At 54.6% G+C, this 17,981-nt stretch overlaps 1 protein-coding gene across 4 annotated transcripts; it reads left to right on the top strand.

Moving 5' to 3' along the window:
• The first annotated feature begins 1,062 nt into the window (after positions 1-1,062).
• LOC133396326 (phospholipase D1-like) lies at positions 1,063-17,555 on the top strand. 4 transcript variants are annotated; one of them, XM_061666063.1, is made up of 27 exons: positions 1,064-1,218; positions 1,947-2,083; positions 7,850-8,023; positions 8,542-8,702; positions 8,770-8,912; positions 9,010-9,118; positions 9,626-9,691; positions 10,226-10,284; positions 10,397-10,489; positions 10,807-10,959; positions 11,029-11,178; positions 11,308-11,391; positions 11,479-11,560; positions 11,640-11,750; positions 11,821-12,003; positions 12,299-12,518; positions 12,790-12,912; positions 12,987-13,105; positions 13,192-13,305; positions 13,605-13,715; positions 14,611-14,699; positions 15,280-15,393; positions 15,478-15,527; positions 15,599-15,733; positions 15,810-15,963; positions 16,279-16,396; positions 16,690-17,006. In XM_061666063.1, exons 3-27 carry the CDS (start codon positions 7,885-7,887, stop codon positions 16,912-16,914), a joined length of 3,105 nt encoding a protein of 1,034 aa, XP_061522047.1. In that variant the 5' UTR covers positions 1,064-1,218; positions 1,947-2,083; positions 7,850-7,884; the 3' UTR covers positions 16,915-17,006. The 4 variants fall into 4 exon arrangements, with proteins under 4 accessions (XP_061522046.1, XP_061522047.1, XP_061522044.1 ...); XM_061666062.1 differs by lacking the exon at positions 14,611-14,699 and having other exon boundaries at positions 1,063-1,218; positions 9,629-9,691; positions 16,690-17,555; XM_061666060.1 differs by lacking the exon at positions 14,611-14,699 and having other exon boundaries at positions 16,690-17,555.
• Positions 17,556-17,981: the final 426 nt, after the last annotated feature.

Raw genomic sequence — 17,981 nt, 5'->3', positions numbered from 1 at the left:
GAAGTTATTAAAAGACACGTTTTGTGTTCCTTAGCACCAGCTCTCGCTCTTTTGTTGTTAAGAAATCGTATAACATCACTTTGAGAAAATAGAAGACTCACACAGTTTTCCAAATAAGAGGTAGTGCGTGCTTGCTTCAAGCTGTTTATTGGTCACTCCCGCTCGACGGTGACAGTACAACTGACAAGTAAAACAAAAAGACAATGAAACATTGTATATCTAAACACGGTGGGTGACTGGTTAGCACATCTGCCTCACAGTTCTGAGGACCCGGGTTCAAATCTGACCTCACCTGTGTTCTCCCCGTGCCCGTGTGGCTTTCCTCCGGGTACTCTGGTTTCCTCCCACATCCCAAACACAAGCATGCTAGCTTAATTGAAGATGCTAAATTGCCCGTAGGTTTGAATGTGAGTGCGAGTGGTTTGTTTCTATGTGCCCTGCGATTGGCCGGCGACCGGTTCAGGGCGTACCCCGCCTCTCGCCCAGAGGAGAGGAGAAGAAGCGGTGCGGAAAATGGATGGAGGGATACCAAGACACTAAAATGTTGAAACCGTTTCATTGAAACAAAGCCTCTCAGCTTCATGCTAACAGAGGGCAAAATGCCATAGACAGGCTCATGGAATTTAGCATGTGTAAACGTTGAAATAATTGAGTTTAACACAAGCGGAGCAGCAACGCTCACAGGCATTTCTTCTCTCAGCTCTGTGGGAACAGCGAATATGACGAGCCGGGGACTTTTTTGGTCTTGTTGCCGTTAACTCCGCCGCATGTGCGACAGCGCAGCTCAGTCTTGCCTGGCACGGAAGGCTCGCAGCTCCAAACTGGGCCTTCCCCGCATACTGTCAAAAAAAAAGAGAAGGAAAAAGGATGGCTTAAAAATGGCCGCTGTGTCGGGGTCGTGAAAGGTCAACCGCGATGTCGCGGCTATGGTTACGGCATCTGAAATTCTTCTTCGACGAAAGCCACGAAAACGTAACGCGACGTCGCGGCCTTCTCGTTTCCTGTCCGTCGGGATCCGGAATGTCGAGCCGCTTTGGAATGCGGACGGTTCCGGTTCTCCCGCCTGTGTGCACTTTGTGCGTGTCGCGTTGGGGAACACACGCACACGCACACGGCACGTACGCGACACCCGTTTGCTTTCCGGGAGGCCCGACGCAAAGCAGCTCGACGGCGTCCGAAAGCTTCAGAGCGCGCCGCGCCGCCGACGACTTCTTCGAGGTATTTCGACATTTCCGTTTGACGATCTGGTTTATCGCCGATACGCGTTGACTCGTGAAACTTGGTGTTAGAAGATACAGTGTATCAAGAAGGACCATATGGAACACGAGTTCCAATGTAAAAGCGCTTTCAGAAGACTGACAATTGTTTGTTTTATTCCGATTGCGAATGATTCCTCCACTGAAAAACTTTCTGTACTGAAACACAAGTTTGTGCCTCAAACGAAAGCACAAATTCGCATCATGCTCATTTGTATTGTTCGGGAGTGGGCAAAGTATGGCCCGCGGGTCCCGTACGGCCCGCTCCGTCTGCCTCACAGTTCCGAGGACCGGGGTTCAATCCCCCGGCCCCGCCCGTGTGGAGTTTGTATGTTCTCCCCGCGCCTGCGTGGCTTTTCTCCGGGCACTCCGGGTTCCTCCCGCATCCCAAAAACATGCGTGTGCTTGGTTAATCGGCGACTCCAAATTGCCCGTCGGCGTGAACGTGAGAGCCAATGGTTGTTTGTTTGTATGTGCCCTGCGGTTGGCCGGCGACCGGTTCAGGGCGTACCCCGCCTCCTGCCCTATGACGGCTTGGATGGGCTCCGGCGCGCCCGCGAACCCGCGTGAAATGTAGAAAAAACTGTCCTGATTGCAAGTGATGATTCATGATAACCTTCTGCGCTTTCGAAATAAAAGCTAAAGTGCGCAATGGCGTGATCGTGCATCTTTCTCGCTTTTATTTTGAAGTGACAGGAAGTGCTGGCGCGGTGACTCTGGCGAGTAGGCGTGGTCTTGCCCTTGCGGCTCACTCTCGGTCTCCGGCACTTTCTCGTCATCTGGAGGAGGGAAGAGCCGCACCGAAAGCCCCTGCTTCCTTCTTTCCGGTACGTGCGTGCGTGCGTGCGCGCGCGCGCCCGCCCGCCCGTGCGCGCACAGGTGCTCAAACGTGTGTGTACGCGTAAGTATTTGTGTGTGTCTGATTTTGCCCAAGTTTGCTTTTGTGCACGTGCGTCAATCAATCAACGTGCACGAGCATCACCGCGGTGGTCACGTGATCAGACCGACGTTAACCTGCTCTTCCGGTGCGGGGGCATCGTTTGGATGAGGACACATCCTCTTGGCTTTTTTTTTCTGCGCCGCACTTCTCGCTCTTGACTGGAAATGGAAACCCGCATTTTGTTGTTGTTGTTGTTGTTGTTGTTGGTGGGGTCGATTTCGTGCGGAGGCCACTGGGCCGTCAAACCCATTTTTCCTCTCGGACCGCATTGCACTTCGGGCATCTTTGGAATCATACTCGTGTATCGTCGCCTCTTCCTATTTTCGCACGTCCGTAACAAATTGTTGGGTAAGTAAGTGGTTATCGAATCCGAAATCACGTAAAATACTATTATAAAAGGAAGTTTGGTCACCCGAAAAATGCTTGCAATATCTCCACATTCTTAACAATGAAGGCAGTTTTCAATTTCGGCGAATGTTTTTAGCAAGAAACAAAAAAGACGCATGCGATTTGCTTTCGTGGGCCACTTAAAATGATGCGGGGGGCCATATCCGGCCCCCGGGCCGTGAGTTTGACGGCGGCCGAGTAGGGAGTGTTGGCTCAGGGGTTTAAACAAAGTTAAGGTTTCAAGTGAGGGTTTTAAACCAGGTTTCGGGTTTCAGTTGAGGGTTCGAACCCGGCTTGGGGTTTGGAAGGAAGCTTCCGAGTCGGGCCCGACCGGGAGACGTTTTGGAGGTTCCGATGTTCGGCGGAGTAAAATCCATTCGTCGGCCGATTGATTTTAAGAATATGCAACGAGTCAAATCATTTTTTTTTTGGATCCCTTAATGCTGACAACAATAAAGATATGAATTACAGGCAAACATTTGACTTTTTCCGTCAGGAGTTTTTTGTAACTTTAGAAGAGCGAGAAAAAAAATCGGTCAAAATCCGCTTTCATTTTGGGGGAATGTTTATGAATGGCGTTATGTTTGTCTTACATTGTCACGTGTCGATGTGTGAACATAAATAGATCATCGTCCGATTTTTGCCCATTCGAAAAGGACTAATATGAGCCGATTCGTCGGTCCGGTTCGATTTGAAAATGACAGTCTCGAAGCAGAGTTCTAGTTTCCGATTTCGGGTTTGAAATCAAGGTTAGGGCGACCGCGTTTGACGGAGGCCGTCGCCATGGAGACCGAGCGGCGGGAGTCGAGGCGACGTCGTCCGTCCGCCGAATTGCGGAGTTTCTCCAGCGGCCGGCTTTGACTTACGAGCTCGCTTCAGATATTTCGCCACTTGAGCTGAAGTCGGAGGCAATAAAGGAGCGACGGAAGTCATTTTCGTGTTCTGTTTCCGAACACGGGATATGTCGGAAGTGGTGAAAATGTGCGGAAAGGCCGAGAACATCGGAGGACCGAATCTCGCTTTTGTTGTTTTTTCGCCATCTCAGTTGTGCGGGTCGGTATTTTGGGGCGGGGCTAAAAAGTAGCCCGTGACGTCGGCGGACTGGCGCGTATGTGCACATTCCACTTTATGAAAGCAGTTTCTTTCTTTCCGCGGTGCTTGGAGCGATTTTTCTTTCCTCAAAACGTTTTGCGTTGGGTTTTCTTTTTGACTTTTCGTTTGTGACTGGCGTCCTCCAAATGACGACATCGTCTCGCTCGGCGTTTGACGGCTTCCTCCTGCTCGGTTTGTGTTGAAAGGAAGTGTGAGGAAAGGGTGCGCGTGTGCGTCTGTGTGCATGGTTGTCACTGTAAGCTTTGTGGGTGTGTACGTGCGCATTTTAAAGTGGGCGATATGGACTCTTTGCTCAAGGTGTGTGTGTGTTTTGCCTCCTTTTATCAATAATCATTATCAGCTGCTATTGTAATGGACAGGAAGTCGCCAACGTCAGCGTTTGAATCATTAATGACATCCATTTGCGTTGCCGTTGCGCCTCCATCTTCTTTCTCCACATTGTTGTTACTCATCTCAGTTGTTTTTGCCGCGTGTTAAGTCGCTCCTCGTCCGAAGGCGGAGAAACGAGCGATCGGAGGCCGCGAATGTTGCCGAGCCGTCCGACGACGTTGAAGAAGAAGCCGAAGCGGCTTTTGGGCGACCTTCTACTCGCTGAAGAACAAAGAACGTCTTTACGTTCGTGTCTAACGAGAAATTGCGGCCGTGGCGAAAACTGAAGAAGAAAAGGAGCGCGCCGTGAGATGGAGAGGGGAGAGGGGGGAGGGGGGAGGGGGGAGGGGGGCGGCGCGGCCATGACACGACACTTCTGTCCGTCGTCGTGCACGCGAACGCCGTCAACTGACTGGCACGTGTCGGCGGGCGCACACCCTCGGGACTTTTCCGCCGGGGGCGGCCCGCTCGCTTCCCGCGACAAATAACTCGTGAATTTGCGACCCGCTCGGGTCTCCCCTCGCTCACGCTGTCGACTTTTTCTAGCAAGTCGGGTTCACGACCTTTGCCCCGCGCGCTTCTTGTCCCGCCCCGACCGCTCGCCGTTGTTCTCGAGATAGCAGGATTGACTTTCCTCATCTTGCTGACGGCGCGTCTTTTGTCTTTTGTCGTCTTCTCCCCCCCCCGACATTTGGAAGTATCCGCTTTGACTTCGGAAAACTAAGATCGACGCTTTTGCCGATTTTCTGACCGACGGCGACGGCCCGAACCGTGAAGTGAATCGTCGTCAGTTTACCTTTGTGCATTTTCTGCACGCTCGATTGGGTCAACATATCCCGCTTTCAAACAAATAGATGGAAATGTACTTATTTTTAAATTTGATTCATCCCAAAATAATCCACAGATTCATCGATTATCAAAGTAATCGTCGTTGCAGCCCTATTTTAATCACGAAACGGTCATGGGAAAATAGATTTTGCAATAAACCTTAATAGAACGTCACTTTTTTATCATAACGCTTTGCAAAAATATTGGATGGCCGCAGGCCGGCCGGAATTTTGGGACGGAGATGTTTTTGTTTTGCGGCCGCGGAATTCCTGACGTTTGTCAATGTTGCGCTTGTGCGACTGCTTCGCGCGGCGTCGGCTGTCGGCGAGGAAGACGAGATGCCCTCCTCGGACAACAAGCGCACCCTTCGCCTCGCTAATAGACGGCGCCGCGCACGCGCGCAGGAAGTGTGTTGCAAAGTGGCCTCATTGTGCGCGTGCGCAGCTTGTAATTGTCTCAACAGTTGGAAGAAGTTTCAACTCGTTTCCCGTCCTCAGCGCTCCGAGGCCCAAGTTTCACACACTCGCAGTCTCCTTATCACTTGACATCGAGCTTGAGCTCCGTGTACTAGTACTTTTTTTTTTTTCCCCTCTCTACCTGTTACTAGTGTGGCAAACCTGCGCACTAGCTGAAAACCGTGTGCTACAAATACTACTAGTGACATACTGTATTGTAGCATGCAGATGTCAAGTAGTACATAGTTTTGCCTCTCTAGTAACAGCTAGTTGTCCTACTAGTATGCCAAAACATTCCTACTAGTGTCCAAATATGTCACACAGTAGTGTTAAAAGAAAGTAAGACATTCATTCTACTAGTGTGCAGAATCATGTTACTAGTCAAGGACAAGAACATACTAGTAGCCTACATAGACCTTATGCTGTACATGAAGGAGATGGAATCAATGCTGTCTGTGGTCTTGATTGATCGATCGATCGATTGATTGATTGACTTAATCTTCGACCGATGAAGACGAAACGTCGCTCAACCTTGTCGGCGCTTTTCCGACTCGAACGCCGACTCTGTTTCGTGCTTCGCCGACGATCCTTCGTCGTCGACGACGACTTTGCGTTCCGCTCGACGCATTCGGAAGATTGCGAAACGTTACCGTGCCGCTCAACGGCGCTTTTGTTGGAATGTAGAAGTCATCGAATGTTCGCGTCGAATCTTTTACGGTGTAAGAGATTTTCCCCTTTTTGGACCTCGAAAAGAAGGGGTCGGGGGTCAGCACTTCTCTGATGACGACAAACTTAAGCAAGCTAAAAAAAAAAACAATCGGGTTGATGAAGGTGGACGCCGTCCTCGTCGTCACGCGCGCACGCACGAGCCGCTCGTGGCGCGGAATGTCGACGACGAGCCCGCGGCCGTTCGACCGAGGCGACTTCTCGTTCTTCCCGTTTGCGTGCGCGCGCGTCACCCGAAACTAATTGTGTGCCTTCTTTTGTTTACCTCACGCCGACGAACCGACGTCGAGCTGTCACCTCTGCCGCACTTTGACGCAGGCGTGTTGCTCCTGTGAAGTGAAGCGAGGTCGCGTTAATATTTACTGGCCCGAAGCAAACACGTTTGTCCGCGAATGCCTTCGTTGTTGGGGATTGAGTAACATTGTTTGGAACAGTCTGCGCTGACGGGCATTTTGTGCTGCTTTTGTGTGCGCGTGTGTACACGTGCACGTCGTCTGTGTGAGAAATAGTTTCGCGTTCGTTAGGTGAGGTAAGAGTCGACGACTATTCGTATCAGCAACACGCGCCATCTTTTTTTGGCGCATCTCGCACACACACAGGAATAGAAATCATCGGCCGCTCGTGGCAGCCTGGCGGGCCGATGGCGCGTCCGCCCTTCTCCGTCGGGTTTGTGTCCTCTACGCGGCGCGCCGACCCGCTGAGGATGAGGGTGGGGATGGACCTTCCTCAGCCATCACAGGCTCAGCTCAGCGGATGCCAACATGTGTGTACGTGTGTGTGTGTGTGTGTGTGTGTGTGTGTGTGTCTGTGGTAGCGCAACGATGATGATGGTGATGATGGACTTTCTGTTGCAACATCAGTTCAGCGGTGTGTGCGTGTGCGTGTGTCCGGCCCATATCTGATTTTTGAGGGCAAAGGTCACCGAGCGTTCGTGTCCTCCCGCCTCGTTTTCGAGCGTCTTTGCCGCTTTCGTGCAAATGTGAGGAAAGTTCTCGAGCGTTGGCAATCCCCAAATCTAACGGAATGGCGAAAACCGTTTTAGGGCCGCAAATTGCACTCGAGGAGGAGTACTGTTACTTGAGAATAATACGACTCGAGTCAAAGAAGCCCTCCAAATAAAGACTTGAGTCACAGTAGTCCAATAAAAAGTGCTCAAGTACTGAGTGACCGGTGAGTAACTACGATGTATTTTTTCCAATCAAAGCATGAATGTCAACAAGACCAAAATCTAAAATGGGAAAGTGCAAATCCAGATCACTTGAACTGAAACAATGACACATCCAATCTTTCATTTGGAATCCTCGAATCGTTTCAGGTCTTCGATGAACTTTCTTTCACCACGTCGCCGTTCTTTTCTTTTCTCGCTTGTTTTTCTCAGCGCTCAGCAAAACCGCTGAAAACTTTGCCTTCTTTGCGAGCGGGGCCGCGGCCCGGTCAAACGGCGCCCGACGTCGCCAGAACGTCCGTCGGATCGGTCCGACCAAATGACGTGACGGCGCGCCCGGGGCGAAAGCCTCGATGACAAACCGAAACATTTGGTAGATTGCGGAAGCCATGATCGATGAATGGAAAATCACAATTTGGACCAAGTAAAAGTTGCGCTTCTCCTTCACAAAAACACTCGAGTCAAAGTCAAAAAAAGTATTTTGCATTTTTTTCGGACTTTGCCGTTTGCGACTTCTGTCCGTCTGTCCCGCACTTGGCCGGCGACCGTTCCGGGGTGTAAACTCCAGCCCCCCCCCCCCCCCCCCCCCCCCCCCCCCCCCCCCCCCCAGGTGAGCCCGAGCCTCCCGGCTGATCGTCGGCGGCCATGTTGGCTCAAAGCCAGCCCGCTTCCAGCACGCTGCAACTGGTCGCCAGCGACGTGAGCGGCATCATGGAGACCCTGGACGCCCGCGAGCTCGACACGGGCGACGCGGGCGACGCGAGCGCCGGCGGCGGACCGCCAGGTGGGTTCCGCTTCCTTTAGACCGATTCCAAGTGTCGCCGGATGCAAATGATTGAAATTTGAATTTGAATCGTGTTGAAATCAGTCGTTGGAATTGAATTGAATTCGAATTCGAATTTGAATACTCAGATTCGGATCCATTACAGTCCCCAGAAAAAAGGAGGGTTAGGGTTTTAAAGGATTTGTTTTCCCCCCAAAGAACGCTGGCTTGAAACCCTAATTTCTTAAGACGCTCACTTGACGCCCTGAACGCCCTTATTTGAAACTCGAATCCCGTTTTGACGACCTTATTTAAAACCCTAACCGTCACTAAAAACCCTGACCGCGAAACCTTAAGCCCGGCCCGAAACCCTCATTTTCATGTCAAAGTCGTCGCTTTGTAAGTGTCAAGTCTTTGCCCTCAAATCCCGAGTCGGAGACTTTGACTTTCTCGGACGTGCGACTTGACTGCACGTTGAAGTCTCGGCCCTGCCGAATGAGAACTTCGCGAGCCTAATTCGGCGGCCGCTGCCTCCGCAGGGGACGGCCTGCCCTTCCTGGCGGTGTACAAGACGGTGGGCTTCAAGGACAGCAAGTCGGCCTTCCTGTCGCGTCCCGTCACCGCCAAGATCCTGGAGGCGGAGCGCTTCACGCCGTCCCAGGACCGCTTCGACGTCGGCCGGGAGAGGAGCGTCGGCGAGGTCCGGCCGAGTCCGAGCGGAGCCCGACCGGACCGGCCGGCGTCTGAGTCTCCGTGTGTTCTTTCAGTCCACGGCGGCGGTGTACAAGATCGAGATGAAGCACGGCGAGTTCACGTGGTTGGTGAAGAAGAAGGAGAAACACTTCCACGATCTCCACAGAGACTTGAAGACGTACAAGGCCGTCCTCAACCTGTCGCTGGCCACGCGAAGGTCTGGCGAGTTCGCGCTCTTAAAACCGCCGGCGACTTAGCCTTAGCGTAGAGTAAAAGCGACGCCGCGTGCGTTTGCGTCTGCTGTCCCTGCGCAGTCACACCGTCAGGAGGCAGACGGCCGGCGGGGCGGGCAGGAACATCCCCGACCTGCCCAGAGGAGGCGGAGACGAGCTGGTCCGCGAGGAGCAAGTGTCCAGCCGCAAGGTCCGTCCGGAACGGATCGTCATCCCGCACGTCTTGTCCGTCTGCGACCGGGAAGAAAACGCTCGCTATTGTTGCAGATCTCCGCTCGCTTTCGTAGACGCCGAGAACAATTTGGATTTTGGGGGGGGGCCTTTGACTATAAACAGCCTTTGACGTCTCGTAGCGTTTGCGGATTCCAAAGGACGGCTCTAAAAGCTGTCGCGAGCCCTCAACCTTGCGGACTCGATCGCTACATTTGAAAATCTGCAATCTTGAGCCACCGTCGAGATGTTTTTTTTCCTCTTCTTTTCCTAATCGCCACGTCCGGTTACAACCGGACTTGTCCTACTCAGTCCTTCCTCCGCAAATGTATTTGTTAATCTCACTCCAAACGTGTCGCGCCGGATCACTCTGAGGAAAGCGAACGACTCGCACGACAGCCTCGTGAGCTTTTCTTACGTTGTCGGTCGGTTTGCGAACTTGCGCCGAACTAACCGATGCGGCTGATCGTCTGCTGCGTTTCCCCAGAAGCAACTAGAAGATTACCTCAACAAGCTCCTGGAGATGCCCACGTACCGCAACTACCACGGCATGGTAAGCAAGCGCCGACGCAACCTTCGTCCGCCCGCAAACACGGTCTGCCTTGTGCCCGAGTTGTTTCGGCGAACTTTGTGTTTAAGTCAAACCTCGCGCTTCCAGTCAGTAGAACATTGCGAAGAAGTAGGACATGGCGTTCGAGGAGAACCCTTTGCCCGAGTTGAAGCCGAATCGGTGCGGAAGTAGAGCATTGCACGCAAGGAGAACCTTGTTCTTAAGTAGAAGCCTGTTTCGAAGTCTTTTCATAGAAACCTATCGTGCTCGTGAAGAACTTTCGGTGGACCTCGTTTTTTCCATCGAAGCTGGGCTTAAGCAGACCTTCGCGTGAATGTAGAACCTTGCGCTCGCAAGTCCATCGTTGTGCTTAGGTCGAAGTAGAACCTCGTGCGGGACACTCGCTCTCGACTTGTCCGATGAATTCTGACGTCTTACCAGCGGGGGGCGGCGTAAAGCCCGTGTAAAGCTCCGTCTCTCTCTTTCTTTTGTTTTGTCACGTCGACGTGGAATTGTCGGACTCGGCGTTCCCGTCAGATGGAGTTCATCGACGTCAGCCGGCTGTCGTTCATCCGCGATCTGGGTCCGAAAGGCTTGTAAGTCGTCGGATCGGCCGGTTCCGACATTTGCCGGCCTACGCGTCATCGATGACTTCGTGTGTCGTTAAACCGCGCTAAATCAACGTTTGGCGCGTGTGTGCGCCGCTAGAGAAGGAATGGTTCTGAAGCGGTCCGGCGGCCATCGGATCCCCGGACTCAACTGCTGCGGTCAGAGCAAGATGTGCTACCGCTGGTCCAAACGGTCAGTACGCACAAATACTTCACGACTGCACTGCACTGAAATCCTCGTCACGCAAATTGAGAATGCTGAGATACGTACGTTGAAGTAGAGGCGCACTTGAGATCGAAGTCTTTCAAATCAAATGTGTGCTTCCGCCGAGGTTTCATCAATTTCATTGATCCATTTGAGGTCACGTGCTTCACTATGGTTTCAAACCAGACTTCAAAAGCGCATCCCGCTGATGTGCACTTCTTACACGGGCAACATGACTGCGAACAGAGAGGAAATCATTTTCCAAAACTGTGTGCGTGTGTGTCGTCGCATGGGCACGTGCGTAGGTGGCTGGTGGTGAAGGACTCGTTCCTGCTGTACGTGAAACCCGACTCGGGCGCCATCTCCTTCGTCATGCTGTTCGACAAAGAGTTCGGCGTCAAGATGGACTCCAAGGACACGGAGACGCAGCACGGCGTGCGCGTCGACAGCCTGTCCAGGTTTGCGCCGTAGTTGTCGGACCGGCGAGGCCGAAGAGGTGTACTAGTACGTGCGCCCGTGTCGTTCAGGTGCCTCGTGCTGAAGTGCAGCAGCTACCGGCACGCGCGCTGGTGGGGGCGGGCCATCGAGGGCTTCGTGCAGGAGCGCGGCGCCGCCTTCCTGACCGACCACCGCTTCGGATCCTTCGCCAGGCGGGAGGACGACGTCCCGGCCAAATGGTTAGCCGCGGCTTCCGTCCGCAAAATTCAATCCGGCCTTAGCGAGCGTGCGTATAGTCAAACGTGACGTGTCGCAGACATTTTGAAAAATGAAGTCGTATTTAGTCTTGTGTGCGTGCGCGCGCGCAGGTACGTGAACGGGAAGACTTACATGGAAGATGTGGCCGACGCTCTGGAGGAGGCCAAAGAAGAAATCTTCATCACAGACTGGTGGTGAGTTCAAGTGCGGGCTCAGTTAGCCTCCGAGGCTGCCACGCACGCGCATCTCCTCACTGTGCGCGCGCGCGCGTCCGATATCAGGTTGAGTCCCGAGATCTTCCTGAAGAGGCCCATCGTGGAGGGCAACCGCTGGCGTTTGGACCACGTGCTGCGGCGCAAAGCGGTGAGTGTGGCCGGAACCCTCGCGGGCGCGGGCGCGGGCGCGAACTCAGGCCCTGACCCGGTCTACGGTTCGTCGACAGCAACAAGGCGTCCACGTCTACGTGATGCTCTACAAGGAAGTGGAGCTGGCGCTGGGCATCAACTCGGGCTACAGCAAACTCACGCTGCGCCACCTGCACCCCAACATCAAGGTGAGCGTGCGCGCCGATGCGCCAGATGCGTCTCCGCTGACGCCCGTCGTCGCGTCCGTCCGCCCGCCAGGTGATGCGCCACCCGGACCACGTGTCGTCGGCCGTGTACTTGTGGGCGCATCACGAGAAGATCGTGGTCATCGACCAATCGGTGGCCTTCGTGGGCGGGATCGACCTGGCGTACGGCCGCTGGGACGACCGCGAGCACAGACTCGCCGACGTGGGCAGCGTGACCTTCTCGCAAAGCCAGCAGGTGTGTGCCCGACGGGCGCGGAAAATCAGAAAGTGTCAATTGTTATATCACAGCTTGATTTTTTTGATTTCTTATTTGTATTGTGTTGCATATTTAGATTTTGTTATACATTTTTTTGACATTGTTATAATTTCATTCAATTACATTTGAACTACATTATATTATGTTAATTATTCTTACATTTTGCTATTGTATTATTAGTTAGACTGTGTTTTTAGTAGTTTTGTTAATTTTTGTTACATTTTAAATTGCTACTACAGTTGTATGACATCGTCATTACATTGTTACTGCGCAGTTATTACACCTGCGGCCGTCGCCATCCCAGGCCGCGGCGGCCCTAGCCGACGGCGGCGGCTACGGCAACGCCGCCTTCTCGCCCGACGATGTGGCGGTGCAGCCCAAGGTCAAAGGTCAGAGCAGGATGAGGCGGGCCAAGATGAGCATCAAGCGGCACCTGCGGAAACACGGACTCGCCCGCGCCGACAGCGACGACGACCTCGACCCCGACTGTGCAGGCGAGGCGCCGTTTAGGTCGCCGGTTCTCAACCGTTCTCGTTTTTCTATTGTTGTGAGGTCGCGACCCATTTTCACAAGTTAAGAACGATGATTTGTGTTCGTTTGTCCAAAAACATCGCGTCCGTACAGGATTTTCTATTTTCAAAGGCGTCTGCTGTACGCCCAGCGGCGTAGCGCCTGACTTGTGTTTCCAGAGTAAACCTCGCCGTCGGAAAACGAGGAAGTACCTCTTCTCCTCACTTCCCTACTGTGTTCGGCGGCACGTTTCAGAAAGCGACGCGGAGCGGCCGGGCGACGACGACGACCTGTGCGGCAACACGCGCTTCTGGCACGGCAAAGATTACTGCAACTTTGTGCACAAAGACTGGATCGAACTGGACAAACCTTTCGACGGTAAGCCCGGCGCCTCCGTCGCCGTTCGACGGATCCGCTCATCCGTTCCGGCCTCGCGATCTTTTCCCGCTCAGATTTCATCGACCGCCACGTGACGCCCAGGATGCCCTGGCACGACATCTCGTCGGTGGTTCACGGCAAAGCGGCGCGCGACGTGGCCAGACACTTCATCCAGCGCTGGAACTTCACCAAGGTCGGCCGTCTCGGCGCGACGCGCTTGCCGCTAAAATGGGCCGATCGCCCGGCCGCGAACTGACGGGATGTTTTTGTTCTGGTCAGATCGTGAAGCCGAAATATCGTCTGCTGTCCTTCCCGTACCTTCTGCCCAAGTCGCACACCACCGCCGGGCATCAGCGCTACCGAGTCCCGGGATGCGTCAACGCCAACGTTCAGGTCGGCCGACATTTGACCTTCCCTCCTTAAAAGGGCACCGCGCCGCGACGTCGCGCCCCCTTCCGGGCGGCTGACGCCTCCTCGGATGGCGCCGTCGGTAAACGACGCAGAGATGGCAAATTGGCTGGAAAAAAGACTTCCTTCTCTGCCGCCGTAGTTCCTTTCGGAGGAGCTCCGGCGGCGCCGCCCCGCAAGTTTCGGTCCGGGTTTCCTCGGGTTCGGCCGCCCGGACGTTTCCTCCCGCCTGTCGCTAAACATTGTGAAACGTTTGAGTGACGTGACGCTTGCCCTCCGCGCAGATCCTCCGCTCGGCGTCCGACTGGTCGGCCGGCATCAAGTACCACGAAGAGTCCATCCACAACGCCTACGTGCACGTCATCGAGAACAGCCGGCATTTCATCTACATTGAGGTGCGTGCGTGCTTGCCAATTTCAACCGTTTCGCTGAGGGATGTACTCACTGTTGTGGCCAGCAGCCACATGTGTCTTAGGATCGAGTGCAGTTTTTGCATGATGAAAAGTAATTTGGCGTCTTTTGGGGGGCGGCAAGGGATGAATGGCATTTCAATTCTTAGCATGAGAGGAAAAGAATTTGACAAACAGCGGACCCTCGCTTTTGAAACCACCCGCTTTTCAACGAAAAAAGACCACCTGTGGTCTCGCGGTGTTTTCGGGCCGCGGAAGGCTGGAAACGTCAACGCCATCGGCTCCGCGCTTCGGGTACCTTCGCATCCCGTAACGCGACGCACCGGGCGGGGCGCCGGCCGCTTCGGGCTCGTCGTCGCCGTCCCCGAACAGGTTCCGAGATACCGCACGCCGATTGGCTCGCGAAACCGCTGTTATTTCATCATCGCAAATCGTCTTTGCGCCTATTTCGATAGTCGTTCAGATTTATTTTTTGAAACGCAAAAAAAAAAAACCCCAAGAAGTCGAACATAAGGTTGTTCTGCAGCTTGAACAGATGACAGCGGAACCCTCGCGATTTGCGGATAATCGACGGCCGTTATCATTGCAAGAGAACTTCTTTCTTTGAAAATCCCCCCAAAATGATCGACTAAGCCAGGATGAACTGCCAATAAGCCTTGACGGGCTTGGCCCCCCCCCCAAAAGGAACAACAAAAAGAGATTTTCAAAAATTGAGAAATCCACGGATGTCGCCGTCGTTGCATTTCCCGCATCGGCTCGGTTTGCGCCGAGAATGGCGCCGTGGGGCAAGTTCAGTCGCCGCCCCGGGGAATCGGCAAGTCCGGGCGTCGCCGCTTTGTGTCGCGGGGGCCGTTGCTGACGTGCCGACGTTTCCTTCCAGAATCAGTTCTTCATCAGCTGCGCAGACAACAGGCACGTCTTCAACAAGATCGGCGACGCCATCGCCGAGCGCATCATCAAAGCGCACAGGTGACGCGCACGCGATTCCCTTCATCTTCTTCATGACAGATGTCAGAGCAAACATCAAATGCGGGAAAAGGGGGAAGTGCTGTGAATGTTGGAGTGCGTCCGGAAAGGGTTTACAGTGCTTCGCGTTTACGGACTGAGAATTTTGAGGAAAATAAATAACTGAATGAATCGAGGCAACGCGCCGTAACATAATCGAGTTGGCGCGGGATCAGAATCATCTTCATTTGCCAAGTACGTGAAAAACACACGAGGAATTTGTCTCCGGAACGCCGGTCGACAGCGAATGCTTTTGAGGCGTAAAAACATCAAAGCGCAGTCACGGAGCGAAAAGAGGTTGCCAGGAACGTGCTCATGCCGACGCTCCTTCTTTTTGGGGGAACGCCGGAAACGATGCCGAGCGCGCTCGCCATTTCGAGCGGTTTGAAGTGACTAATACAACAATAGTCTGGTACACGGACCGTTGCGCAAATGGCGCGGAGGCTTCAAGAAATGAGCGACGAGTAGCGTCTTGAGGTTTTGCAGCGGCGGGGCTTTCATGGGTTTCTCGGATTCGTCAGTGGGGTTGTTTGTGTTGTTCCAGGGAGGGCGAAAAGTACCGCGTGTACGTGGTGACGCCGCTGCTGCCGGGCTTCGAAGGCGACATCAGCACCGGGGGAGGCAGCGCCATCCAGGCCATCATGCACTTCAACTACAGGTGGGCGCGCGCGCTCGCTTTTTCGCATGTGACTGCGTGTGTGTGAAAGTCCCTCCGTCCGTCCAAAATGTTTCTCCTGCGCAGGACCATGAACAGAGGCGACCACTCCATCATCTCGCAGCTGAAGAGAGAAAGTGAGTCACGCGACGACCGAATAATCGTCACGGAATTCACAATTGACCGCCGGTGAAATTGCGCCGTCTAGTGGACGACCAGTGGATCAACTACATCTCCATCGCCGGCCTGCGGACGCACGCCGAGCTGGAGGGGAAGCTGGTGACCGAGCTCATCTACGTGCACAGCAAGATGCTCATCGCCGACGACAACGCCGTCATCATCGGTGAGTTCCCCGACGCGCGGCGGCGCCCCCCGCGGGCCGGCCCGAGTGACCGCGGCGCGCCCTCCCCCGCCCGCAGGCTCGGCCAACATCAACGACCGCAGCATGCTGGGAAAGCGCGACAGCGAGGTGGCCGTGATCGTGGAGGACTCGGAGACGGTGGCGTCGGTCATGGACGGGCGGGCGTACCGGGCGGGACGTTTCGCTCTGGGGCTTCGCGTCGAGTGCTTCAAGTACGGCTTTTCGGAATCGCCCGGCCGCTCGCAAGTATTGGGACACGGGGTCTATCCCGGACGACTTCGGGCGAGAGGCGGGGTACGCCCGGGACCGGTCCCCGGCCGACCGCGGGGCACGGTCCCGGGCGCGACCCGCTTCCCGCGCTCAAAGTCAGCTGGGATTGGCCCCCGATGACGACCCGCACTCTACAAAGCGGATGGACGGACTTCCTGCACGTGTCCCAAAACTTCTGACCGTTCGCCGTGTAGTTACGATGTCGTCGGTTGCGATGTCACCGTCGGCACCGATGTTTCTTTCTGTCGGCGCGTCAGGACCATTTTGGGCGCTCACGGCGACCCGAGCATCGACGTGTCGGACCCGATCAGCGATCAGTTCTACAAGGAGGTCTGGATGAGCACGTGCGCTCGCAACGCCACCATCTACCAGAAGGTAACAAAGGCCGACGTCTCCTCCGCACCGCAGTCTTACCAATCGTACTAACTTAGCATCGTTTATTGAACGGAGCGAGCGTAGCGACGGTGGCGTCGCTAGCACGCCTTCCCTGCGTCCGCCATCCGGCGTAGACTAATCGATTGACGCTCGACGCAACCGTAACGATTGGCTCGGGCGTCAGTCGACGCGTCGAGCGCAGATACGATATGAAGACGCGATACTTTCTGCTAACGGTCGGGAAACGATGCACCTCTTTGCGGAGCTGCCAAAAGTGTTCTCGCTCCCTCCAGGTTTTCCGCTGCCTCCCGTCCAGCGACGTGCGCAACGTCCCGGAGCTGGACGGCTACCTGGGCAAGCCGGGCCTGGACCGGGACGACCCGGCCCGGGCTCACGAGGAGCTCCGCAAGATCCGCGGATTCGCGGTGCAGTTTCCGCTGCAGTTCCTCGCCGAGCAGAACCTTCTCCCTCCCATCGGGTCCAAGGAGGCCATGGTGCCCATGGAGGTTTGGACCTGAGGCCTCTCGGCAGGACTCGCGGGAAGCTGACGGCCGGTCGGAGTCGCGCGGGTTCTGCGGAACTTCACCCAGAAACTCTTTTTTTTTTTTTTTTTTTTTTTTTTTCTCCTACCAAACCTCTTCGTGAAGCGAAAGACCGATGGCAACGGCTCACGTGGCAAACGAAACGTCTCCCGGGCGGACGTCGTTCTCGTAGCGCCTCCGGCGGGCCTCGACGTGCGCTCGTCACGGAGACGCGTCGCGAGCTCGCGCGCTCCTCCGTCCGTGACCGACGCGACGTCGTCGGAACGCCGGGAAGACGCCAGCGGCTCCTCGGACGTCATCGGCGCGCGTGACGAAGTCGCCTTCCCGCGGCGGCGTGTGTCTGGCTCGCCGTCCTCCATCTCGTTTCCCGCGGCGGCGTGCTCACGTTACCCACGCAACGAATCTTCTCCTCTTCCTCTTCCTCCCTCGTTTTTGCTCGCCGTCCTTTCTCCTCGTTCTCATTTGCGGTGTCCTCCTCCTTCGCCATCTACGGGCTGCCTCAAAATGTGGAAAGGAAGTGCGCGTTGTTGTTCTCCATGTTTTCTGTCTGTTTGCACGTTTGTCCTCCGCCAAACGCGCACGCTCGTCGCCTCCTTCAAATAAAGCAACCGTGAAGTGAACAAGTTGTCACGCGCTTAACTAAGGTCACCCCGGGAAGCGGAGAAGGACCGAGGTGGCGTTCGCGCGGCGCTCGGAGGTCGAGGACGCCGTAAGAGCGCCGTCGTACGAGAAGCGGGGCCCGGCTAACCCCGTATTTGCTTTTCATTGCCTTGTTTTATGTTATGTACGCGAGCGGGGGACTATTAGCGAAAGAACGAACCCGCCAAAAGTAGGCTGGGCGGAAGTTTTCTTTTTTGTTTTCTTCACGTCACAAAACATCACAACAACTCGTGAAACGAAAGGACAAACGTCGCTTCAAAATGGGAACAGAGCTGACCGAAGGCCGTTCATTCCGTGTTCGTGATGCCAAATAAAAACACCGACAACACAGTCAAAGCTGTTTTCCGCCAACGTGACAAGAAAAAGGGAAGAAACAAATCAGC

The sequence above is a fragment of the Phycodurus eques genome, chromosome 21, assembly GCF_024500275.1.
Source record: "Phycodurus eques isolate BA_2022a chromosome 21, UOR_Pequ_1.1, whole genome shotgun sequence".
NCBI lineage: Eukaryota > Metazoa > Chordata > Actinopteri > Syngnathiformes > Syngnathidae > Phycodurus > Phycodurus eques.
The sequence above is the reverse complement of the archived record's forward strand: the minus strand, read 5'-3'. Positions and strand labels throughout refer to the sequence as shown.

What these genes read in the sequence shown, in the direction of transcription:
- LOC133396326 (XM_061666061.1), top strand. Translation starts at nt 7,885, where the DNA reads ATGTTGGCTCAAAGCCAGCCCGCTTCCAGCACGCTGCAACTGGTCGCC. An exon ending in ATCATGCACTTCAACTACAG is followed by an intron (nt 15,394 to 15,477) that starts GTGGGCGCGCGC and finishes TCTCCTGCGCAG; the next exon opens with GACCATGAACAGAGGCGACC. An exon ending in ACGCCACCATCTACCAGAAG is followed by an intron (nt 16,397 to 16,689) that starts GTAACAAAGGCC and finishes CGCTCCCTCCAG; the next exon opens with GTTTTCCGCTGCCTCCCGTC.